Genomic DNA, 12,034 nt, shown 5'->3' with positions numbered 1-12,034 from the left:
CGCACCACGAAATAGTGCGACAATGGCCTGGTATTTTAATGTTGTCGAAATTGTCGTATTTGTTCACGGTGCGACAAAATCCAGAAGTATGAGCCTGTCGTACCTGTCGCACCGTGAAAAAATACGATAAACGTGACAACATTAAAACACCAGGCCATTGTCGCACTATTTCTTGGTGCGACAGATACGACAAAGTCGGAAATCCCAGAAAAACGTTCACGATAAATCTGAAAAAAATACAGAGTTTCAATGGGTTGAATGGGTCCGAAATGCATAACCCTAGACTATTTTCGTTTGAATTTGACATATACATCTTATATACATCATATTAAACACATATGATATTGTATTGAGATTAAAATTGAAATCTAGGTCAAACCCAACACCATACTTACATGAATGAACAAAGCTTTAGCTCTTGGATTGTTCACTTGATTATTGTATGAAGTATTGTAAAAAATGGAAAGAAAAAAAGAAGAGAAGAAGGAAAGTGTGGACCAAGTGTGATGAATGAGTAATGGTGAATGTGTTTGATGGGGAAAAAGGCGGAATAAGGAAGACAATGGTATTTTTGTCCAAATATAATAAAACTATCTAGATTTGTAAAAAGTTGGAGAACTAGGTTAAAAATATAAATGAGTTTTAAAATAGGGTTAGTTTTGTAATTGTCCCTATAATTGACTGTAAAATTGGAGGCAAAATTGCCGCCAATATTTTGTCCAATAATTGCAACTACTAAACATACTTTTGTACCAATCCAGTTGTAAATTTTCCAACCAATATAACTTTGTAACCATGTAGTTTCAAATGTTTCTCACAAATTTAATCCTCCCATGTACAACCAATAATATTGCTTCACAACCAAAGAGGTTGCAATATTCCAACCAATTTTAATATGGTTTCAAACATTGGTTGCTAATTACCGGTCTTCTTGTAGTGAATTATAACAGTTTGATATCTTCGGTAATAAATACTTATGATGACAAACTATAGAAAAAGTATTTTGATAAATGTAATAAAAAAAAGTTAAAACATGTTTTGTTTGATGTAATTTCTTCTTTTTTAAACTTTGAAAAATTAGCCATCTCTCTAAAAATAATATAAATAATTAATTTTTAATGATTTTAGAAGTGACTAATATATTTTACCTCCAACAATACTCCTCGTACTAATATTTTATTTATCATTTCATCATTAAAATTAGTATATATTATTATATTTACCAATTGTGAGAAGATATACGCTTTTTAAAAAGAAATTATTAATAAGAAAAAGAAATAAGAAGTGACTAATAGTTTCCTTAGTTTTGTATCCATTTGATATAAAGATTTTCTTGGGTTGATAACATGGCGCGTAAAGCCATTAATGAAAAAATCTTCATGAATATATTTTAGATTCAAAATATTTATATGTTAGAAAGTGTACATAATGAGCACAACAATTAATGATACAAAACTTAACATAGTATATTTTATACAAATAATTTTTTTATAGAACTAATAATTATAGCAGTGAAAAGTTTTATATATTAAGTCTAATACAGTAAAACCTCTATATAAGAATACATTTGGGACCGGACGATTTGTATAATAATTGGAAGGTTATTACTAAATAGAGTTTGGTATAATAAAATTTCTCAACACATAAAATTTTAATTTTTATCATAGGTATGCATGATTTATATATAATGTATAAAAATAGACATTAATGAAACAAATTAAATATTTAGAATTTCAATTTAGAGTTTGTTTTCAATATATAGATAATTGGAAGAGTTTTATGAGAAAAATGTAAACATCAATGAGAATACTAAATATTTATAATTTTAATTTGTAGTTTGTGTTTCCAACTCATAGATAATTTCAATAGTTTTTTTAATATATTATAATTTAGTTTGAATTCTTAAAATATATATATATATATATATATATATATATATATATATATATTACTATATCAGTCCCGCTCAATTGGACACTAATGACCAAGTGAAAATTTGGACCTTCACCCTTAGATCGAGCCTAATTAATCCTACGGTGATTAAATTACTTAATTAAAATATTAGTTAATAGATTTCTGTTCTTTTTTTTATCTATTATTAATCCTAATTAGCTCAAACAACTGTAAAGAGAGAAATTTGCAAACTGGATTCTTCCGTTTTGCACGAGCCAAACTCGAACGTCTTCTTCTTGGACATTGCCTGAGAAATTTATTGGTTCAATTAGATGAACAGAAGATTGATTAAAAGAATTGGGGACAAAAAAACCCATTATCTCTGTTTGGATGGTGTAAAAAAGTGGGCATGGCACCCAGAAGTCTAGAAAATCACCCAGAAAAAAACTTCATCTTCTTCATGGATTTCAACAGAGAATATTGGAAAGTCAACACCTACTTTCTAGGTTCTTCATTTTCTAGATAACTCTCCACTAATATCTAGATTTTCTTTGTTGATTTTTTTGTGTTCACCGACATAGATGTGTGGTGCAAAATAACTTTTGTGTAGTATATATATGTGCATGATGTGTAGGTTCAAAATCAGAAAAAATAGTTGAGTGATATATGCAGAGCAAATAGAGAGAGAGCAAAAGATTAAGAAAGTGAGTGGGTGAGTTAATTGTGTTCATCAAATAAAAGTGAGGCCTTTTGTGTGTAAGTGTTAGAAATTAATAAAACATATATTATCAATTAAGTCCTTTTTTATTCAACAAGTGGTATCAGAGCAGGCGGTCAGGGATCGGTACGTGGTCGAGTGCAAGTAGGCGGTCAGGGACCGGGAGTCGAGTGCTTCGAAAGTTCGCGATCCGGGATCGTGGTGGTACAAGGTATTTTTAGCGCGCAGTCCGAGACTGTAAAATTATTGGTCGGTGTTACTTGGTTAATTAAAGGAGATAACCAAGTCGTGATGGCAGACATGTCTACCTCGGTAAGCACTCTCGAAAAACTCAATAATAATAATTATAGTACTTGGAGTACTCGTATGCAATTTTATCTGCTCGGCCAAGATTTATGGGAGACTGTTGGAGGAAACGAAACAGCGCCTCCGACGGAACAAACTGTATCGCTGACTGATTGTCGCAGTATAGCTGTACCGAGTAATCTACTGGCTGATGAAGATCTTTCATAAGCTGTATTAGCCAGGTACATTCTTGAGCTGCTGTTGCTGCTGCCCTGTACTCTGCTTCGGTACTTGATAATGAAACCGTAGGCTGTCTCTTGTTGCACCAAGATATAGGTCCCGATCCAAGACTAAACACATAACCTGTAGTTGAACGCCTTGTGTCGTAATCGGCATCACAATATCCACGTACCTCACCCTTTCCTCCTTTCTTGTACAGGATACCATAGTCCATAGTACCTCGAACATATCGAAGAATTCTCCGTCCTTCATTCGTGCACTCAACTTCAAGACCAAGGAAATGATTTAACTCTCCCAGTGATTTCATTTGAAACTGTACTGATAAGTTGGCTCTAACTTGATTGATCTCATCAACATCATCACCTGTAATGATCATATCACCACCGACAATAATAAATAAATAAATAAATAAATAAATAAATAAAACAAGATTAGGATCACATAGGTTTGCAAAAGTCAAGTTGTGTAGAGTCTTCTAGGTAATTCATTGGCAGATTTTTTCTTCTCTTCACCGCCACAAACTTGTGGTGTAAATTAACTTAATTTATCTATAAATAGGCTATATGTTTTGGTGAGTATGGGCATAAAAATTAAAGATAGAATAAACCAAAAAGTGTGTAAGAGTTTGGGTGTGGGTGTTATTGAAGTGTCAACCGTAAATGTGGGTTATACAGCCAATGACATATGACACAGTCATGCCCTCCAAAGTAGATGCACATGATGAGCTAGCACTTACCGCTGTAAGTAATAAATTTATCGATTATCATAATGATTGGATAGTGGACTCTGGATGCTCTAATCATATGACAGGAGATAAGGAAAAATTATCAAGCATGACAGAGTATAAAGGGGAGCGAGTTGTTGTCACCGCAAACAACTCAAAACTACCAATCACACATGTTGGGAAAACGATGGTCGTGCCTCGTTACAACTCTAAGGAAGTGCAATTGGAGAATGTATTCCATGTACCTGGGATGACAAAGAACTTGATATCAGTGTCGCAGTTGACATCCTCGGGCAACTATATGGTATTTGGTCCAAACGACGTGAAGGTGTATCGAAGTCTGAAGCTGACGAGCACACCGCTTATGGAAGGAAGAAAACTTGAGTCTGTCTACGTAATGTCAGCACAAACAGCCTATGTAGACAAAGCCAGAAAGAACGAGACAGCCGATCTGTGGCATGCACGCTTAGGACATGTGAGCTATCATAAGTTAAAGGTGATGATGAACAATTCAATGCTCAATGGACTTCCTCAACTTGATGTTCGAGATGACATAGTATGTGCCGGATGCCAGTTCGGGAAAGCACACCAGTTGCCGTATGAAGATTCTCAGTATCGAGCAAAGGAGCCGCTCGAGTTGGTGCACTCTGATGTATTTGGTCGTGTGAAGCAACCATCAGTTAGTGGTCATCAATATATGATAACATTTATTGATGATTTCTCAAGGTACGTGTGGGTGTACTTTATGAAAAACAAATCAGAAGCATTTAGCAAGTTCCAAGAGTTCAAAGAGAAGGTCGAGAAGGAACTTGATCGGAAGATCCAATGCCTTCGCACTGACAATGGAGGAGAGTATACTTCGCATGAGTTCTCAAGATACTTACAAGATTGCAAGATTCGACGATAGTTGACTTGTCCTAATACTCCACAACAAAATGGTGTAGCAGAGAGGAAGAACAGACACCTTGCAGAAATATGCAGGAGTATGTTACACGCGAAGAATGTTCCACCACGGTTCTGGGCAGAGTGTATGAAGACAGGTGCAGATGTTATCGACAAACTACCACAAGCACCACTTGGATTCATTTCACCCTTCGAGAAGATATGGAAGATCAAACCCACTGTAAGTCACTTTCGAGTATTTGGTTGCGTATGTTATGTTTTCGTTCCTGATCATTTACGCAGCAAATTTGATAAGAAAGCTATAAGATGCATCTTCGTGGGTTATGATAATCAAAGAAAGGGGTGGAAGTGTTGTGACCCAACAACAGGAAGGTGTTATACATCAAGAAATGTGGTGTTTGATGAAGCTTCATCCTGGTGGTCCCCTCATGAAGTTGTACTACCCGATTCAAAAGAAATCGAGGAGAAATTACAGGAAAGACTTGAAAGGGACGAGGCGGCTGAAGAAATCATTCCAGAAGTGGAACCGGTAGAAGAAAACCTCAGGAGCAAGTCACCTGAAAAGGTTCAATCTCCATGGCGTACAGGAGTACATCAAACACATGAAGAAGAACAGCCAAGTCAACTCGAGGAGATCGTTAATGATGATAAATCAGCAGAAGAACAACAATCATCGGTGCGAAGGTCAACAAGAAAAAGGAGACCAAATCCTAAATATGCTAATGCAGCAGTGATTGAAGAATCAATTAAGGAGCCTGAGACGTACGAAGAAGCATCCTCAATTAAGGAGTGGAGAAAGGCTATACAAGAAGAAATAGATGCATTGAAGCAGAACGAGACTTGGGATTTAGTTCCCAAACCCAAAGATGTGAAGCCTATTTCCTGCAAATGGGTTTACAAAGTAAAGCAGCGCCCTGACGGTTCAATTGAGAGATATAAAGCTCGATTGGTGGCTCGACGATTCTCACAGAAGTATGGTCTGGACTATGACGAGACATTTAGTCCAGTTGCAAAGATCACTACAGTACGAGTTCTACTAGCACTTGCAGCTAGTAAAGATTGGAAGCTCTGGCAGATGGATGTGAAGAATGCTTTCTTACATGGCGAATTAGATCGAGAGATATACATGGACCAGCCTCAAGGGTTCGAGAGCAAGGCTCAACCAAACTATGTATGCAAGCTGAAGAAAGCGTTATATGGATTGAAGCAAGCACCCAGAGCATGGTATGGGAAAATAGCGGAGTTCCTGATTCAAAGTGGTTACATGATGGCACTAGCTGATTCCAGCTTGTTCGTGAAAGCCCAAGGTGGGAAGTTGACTATAGTATTAGTTTATGTTGATGATCTGATCATTACAGGTGATGATGTTGCTGAGATCAATCAAGTTAGAGCCAACTTATCAGTACGATTTCAAATGAAATCATTGGGAGAGTTAAATCATTTCCTTGGTCTTGAAGTTGAACACACGAAGGAAGGACTTTTCTTGTGTCAGCATAAGTATGCTAAAGATCTTTTGGAGAAGTTTGGGATGCTCGAATGCAAGCCTATTACAACTCCAGTAGAGGTACACACAAAGCTATGTTCCGCTGAAGGAAAAGACTTGGAAGATGCTACGATGTACAGACAGCTAGTTGGAAGCTTGATCTATCTCACTCTAACGAGGCCAGATATATCATATGCAGTAAGTATGGTAAGTCGATTTATGCAGAATCCGAAGAAGCCTCATTTAGAAGCTATTCGAAGAATCCTTCGATATGTTCGAGGTACGATGGATTATGGTATTTTATACAAGAAATGAGGAAAGAGTGAGGTGCGCGGATATTGTGATGCTGATTACGCTGGAGATCATGACACAAGACGTTCGACAACAGGTTATGTGTTTAGTCTTGGATCAGGACCTATATCTTGGTGCAGCAAGAGACAGCCTACGGTTTCATTATCAAGTACCGAGGCAGAGTACAAGGCAGCAGCAACAGCAGCTCAAGAATGTACATGGCTAATACAGCTTATGAAAGATCTTCATCAGCCAGTAGATTACTCGGTACAGCTATACTGCGACAATCAGTCAGCGATACACTTGACTGAAAATCCAATATTCCATGCAAGAACCAAACATGTGGAGGTGCATTATCACTTCATACGAGAGAAGGTTTTACGTGGAGACATCAAGATGCAGTACGTAAAAACTGAAGATCAAGTTGCCGATGTATTTACGAAAGGACTAAATGGTGCAAAATTCGAACAGTTCAAAAAGCAACTTGGGATGGTAAGTAAGTATGAGATTATGGAAAGTCGATGTTGAGGGGGAGTATTGGAAAGTCAACACCTACTTTCTAGGTTCTTCATTTTCTAGATAACTCTCCACTAATATCTAGATTTTCTTTGTTGATTTTTTTTGTGTTCACCGACATAGATATGTGGTGCAAAATAACTTTTGTGTAGTATATATATGTGCATGATGTGTAGGTTCAAAATCAGAAAAAAATAGTTGAGTGATATATGCAGCAAATAGAGAGAGAGCAAAAGATTAAGAAAGTGAGTGGGTGAGTTAATTGTGTTCATCAAATAAAAGTGAGGCCTTTTGTGTGTAAGTGTTAGAAATTAATAAAACATATATTATCAATTAAGTCCTCCTTTGTTAACAGAGAATTGGTTTTCATTCACTCTGGTCCTTCTGTTGAATTGAACGCCAAATAATTAGATTGGTTAATTAAGGTTTGGAGAGTAATATGGTTCGATTCTAATCAAACGGAGGACAAAAGCTAAGGTTCTTGAAATTCAATACTATTTATAATTATAAATCCAAATTTATTCTGATAAACAAAAAAAATCAATTGAATCATCGTTCAATGGTACCACTTGTCAGAGAAAACCTTAGAAATAAAAGCTAGGACTGGCGAAAAGTTGAACAAAAAATACAGGTCCTAAAATTCAAATTCCACGAAAAATTCATTAGAAGACGCTATTCAAGGAAAAATCTCCATGATATGAGTATATACATCCAATTCAGCAGAGATAATGTGTTTTTTCGTGTATTGAATTTGATACACATCAAACAGAGATAATTGAATAGAGATAAAAAAAAAGCATTGATTCCATAATGCATGAATTTGATTAGAAAACTCCATTATATCTGTTGAATTTGATAAGAAAAAACCGATTTTCTTTGTGATTATAAAACTGAGGTCCATAAATGTCTGAATTTTTCTCAGGGGAATTCTAAGAAGAAGACTGTTCCTTTGGCTTCTGCAAAGTGGAAGAATGAGTTTGCTAATTTCTCTCTCTACCGTGTTGCTTGTTTTTAGGAGTTAATTAGGATTAATAATAGATAAAAAAAACAGAAATTTGTTAACTAATATTTTAATTAAGTAATTTAATCACTGTAGGATTACCATTAGGCTAGATCTAAGAGTGAAGGTCCAAGTTTCATTTGGTCATTAGAGTCCAATTGAGCAAGACTGATTACTATATAGAGGCACGGTTTCTAAATGTGGGATTTGAAAAGTGTATAACAAATAACGTTTGAGAGGTTATTCCTATTTATAACTGGCCCAAGTTGGGACCGAGTTTTTTTATAACAAAATATAGGTTATTCCTATATAAAGTATTCCTGTATAGAGGTTTTACCGTATATATTAGTATTTTATTTCCTTTAGTGGTTGAAAGTACAAATAATTTGTATGTTTTTCGCAAATTTCTTAGTGTTTTTTTTTTTTTTTGAAATATACTTCGTCTCCCAATATTTGTTTACTTTGTTACCTTATTAATAGAAATGGTTTTTTTTTAAGGGAATAGAATAGAAATGGTTAATGATCAAAATTTATTAATTTTTATAATAAAATTAGTCTATAAGATACATATATTGTCCGTAAAATATAGTCTTGAAGATAGTAACAAAATATTTCATTTAATATTGTAGACTTGTTTTAATATGTTGTAATTGGATCACATTAGGCTAAAGTAATGATAATAAAAGTTATGAAGTGTTTGTTATTCCATCATGGAATTTAAAGTTTATTTTTTACACATAGTTATTTAATATAGAACTAAACAGTGACTATAATTTATTATATTTTTTTGGTAAAACTGAACAGTGACTATAATTTATTATACCTATTTTTTATGTTCATTTTGACGATAAAACTTCTTCTTTTTGTTAGGATAATGCAACACGTCATTGTTAAATCATGCATATGTGGATATAAAAAAATAATAAAGTTTTGATTATGATAAACAAAAATGTGGTTATCTAATTTCTAGATATCCATAAAAAAAGATTTTCTAGACCATAAAAATAAAATGTAAAACAGGTCAAAAAAATGAAACAGAAAAAACAGGGATTACATACTATTTTTGCAATTAGGTTGTTTAAGAAACCATATAAAACTGTGTCTCAATTAAGCTAAAAAAAAAACACAAAAGTTACTAAAAGCAATAATCCATACCTTCCAATCTTTCTTAGTGTGGTGGGTTTGAGAGTTTACATTTTCAATTATTAATTTAACTTAAAAATATCCTTAGTAGTAAAAAAAAAAAATTGAAAAATTAGACAAAAACTAACAACTTGAGTCAGTTTGTTAAAAGATGGCCGGAGGTGGTTTTGTTTCTGAAAGTGGAGGGAAGAATTATGAAGGTGGTGTGACAGGCTTTGTGATTATAACATGTTTAGTAGCAGCAATGGGTGGTCTTATCTTTGGGTACGATATCGGTATATCAGGTACGTAATAATAGAATAATTTTATTTGTTTATTTAGAGATATAAAATATATTTTAAAATGAAAATAATTACAGGTGGAGTGACATCGATGGACGTATTCCTAAAAAAGTTCTTCCCAGCTGTATACGAAAAAGAGAGTCTGGGTAGTAATGAAAATATGTATTGCAAATTTGAAAGCCATATATTGCAACTATTCACATCATCCTTGTACCTTGCTGGATTAGTGGCTTCTTTCTTTGCTTCAACAGTAACTAGAATCTTTGGCCGTAAGGTGTCCATGTTGTGTGGAGGCTTGGTATTCCTGGTTGGGGCAATTATAAATGGTGCTGCCATAAACATTGCAATGCTTATTATTGGTCGTATATTACTTGGTGTTGGTGTTGGCTTTGCAAATCAGGTATCTACTACTACATTTTTTCAATATATATATATCAAATCAGGTAGGTATATGATTCACATGTATTTATTTTGTTTTGGAATGTAGTCTGTTCCTGTTTATTTGTCTGAAATGGCACCAGCACAACTTAGAGGAGCACTTAACATTGGATTTCAAATGGCAATTACAATTGGTATTTTAGCTGCAAATCTAATAAACTACGGAACATCAAAGATTAAAGAGGGGTATGGGTGGAGACTTTCACTTGGTCTTGCTGCAGTCCCTGCAATAATGATGACAGTAGGATCTTTGTGCTTACCAGATACACCCAATTCTATCCTTGAGAGAGGCAAACCTGAAAAGGCTAAAGAAATGTTGAAGAAGATCCGAGGTACTAACAATGTCGATGAGGAATTTCAAGACTTGGTTGAAGCAAGTGAGGCTGCAAAACTTATTGAACATCCATGGAGGAACATTTTGGAACCTAGATATAGGCCTCAACTTGTCCTTTGCATCTTAATCCCATTCTTCCAGCAGTTTACTGGCATTAATGTTATCATGTTTTATGCACCTGTTTTGTTCAAGACATTAGGTTTTGGAGATAATGCTTCTCTAGTGTCTGCTGTTATATCTGGTGGTGTTAATGTTGTTGCAACTTTTGTTTCTATTTTCACGGCTGATAAGTTTGGAAGAAGGGTTTTGTTCCTTGAAGGTGGAATTCAAATGATCATCTCACAGATTGCAGTTGGAATACTAATAGGTCTGAATTTTGGAAACAATGGAGTAGGACACTTATCAAAGGGTGGAGCAGATCTTGTACTAGTGTTGATATGTATTTATGTAGCAGCATTTGCATGGTCTTGGGGTCCATTGGGATGGTTGGTACCAAGTGAAATATGTCCATTGGAAATTAGATCAGCCGGCCAAGCAATAAATGTGTCAGTCAACATGCTTTTCACATTCATAATTGGACAATTCTTCTTATCCATGCTTTGTCATATGAAGTATGGCTTGTTCTTGTTCTTTGCTGCATTCGTTCTTCTTATGACGATATTCATATACTTCTTTTGCCCTGAGACCAAAAATGTACCTATTGAAGAAATGAATTCAGTTTGGAAGGCACATTGGTTTTGGGGTAAGTACATTCCTGATCATGATCATAAACCATTCAGACCTCAGACAGCTTGAACTTGAAACCTGATCATGATGTACTGCCCTTCCTTTTTCCATAGGAATCTTATTATGTAATTCATGCTCCATTATTCTATTCAAAGTTTAATAGTAAGCTTGATTGGATGCTTATTTGTTTACCATATATATAATCACATGTCACAAACCATTACAATTATATATATAGAACATAGTTTTGGGAGAAAAACTTCATTGGACAATATCAATATGAAGCACATCAGTAAGAAACTTAATTAATTGGGAGGACAATAAAGGAAAACGATATATAATTAAAAATAACGAGGCACTCATTGGCTAACATAAACAATCTTCAAGAGCCAGCCCAACACTAGAAGAGTCTTCGATTGTCGCACTCATGCCTTCGTATCCTTTGAGAAAATTTCGGTCTATAATCAATGAGTGAACACTGAAAGTAAAATGCCTCTAATGGCGATCCAATGAACTTAAAACAATGAATTGCTAGAGTAAAAATAGTTTGGAATTTTGGCTAGACCAGAGAGAATTTTTCTCTTAATCTTTTTGTCTCATAAAATAAAATTCTCTTTCTAAAATTTTAGTGTAGCCCGAAATATATATAATAATTTTCATCCTAAATTAAATGCCTAACTAATTTAAATATAATATTTATCTTCCATATTAGTTAATAACTTGGTATAAATTTAAATATATAATAATTAAATAGAATAATTATTTATCAAATTAATATATCTAGGGTAAATAATTATAAGATCCCTGTGTTTTTAGAAATAATTATATAGTCCCCTAGTTTTTGTTTTTGTTAACTCCTCAGTCTTTATACTTGGATCAATGGTCAAACTATACTAAATAAATTTTAAAATACCCAAACTACCCTTTACTTTATGTTTTAATGATAAAACATCTATTTTTTCTATTTTATATTTTCTTTTCTCTTTTTTCCTACATAATCACAGTTTCTCCAATATAAACTCCAATGTAAAGTAATTGATTTATTAATTTTTATATAAT

General features: G+C 34.2%; 1 protein-coding gene across 1 annotated transcript; it reads left to right on the top strand.

Moving 5' to 3' along the window:
• Positions 1–9,222: 9,222 nt before the first annotated feature.
• On the top strand, positions 9,223–11,146 carry LOC136223581 (sugar transport protein 10-like). The gene is made up of 3 exons (XM_066011667.1): positions 9,223–9,480; positions 9,555–9,877; positions 9,965–11,146. The coding sequence occupies exons 1-3, from the start codon at positions 9,348–9,350 to the stop codon at positions 11,042–11,044; spliced, it is 1,536 nt and encodes a 511-aa protein (XP_065867739.1). The 5' UTR covers positions 9,223–9,347; the 3' UTR covers positions 11,045–11,146.
• Positions 11,147–12,034: the final 888 nt, after the last annotated feature.

This window comes from Euphorbia lathyris, chromosome 3 (genome assembly GCF_963576675.1).
Source record: "Euphorbia lathyris chromosome 3, ddEupLath1.1, whole genome shotgun sequence".
Lineage (NCBI taxonomy): Eukaryota > Viridiplantae > Streptophyta > Magnoliopsida > Malpighiales > Euphorbiaceae > Euphorbia > Euphorbia lathyris.
The sequence above is the reverse complement of the archived record's forward strand: the minus strand, read 5'-3'. Positions and strand labels throughout refer to the sequence as shown.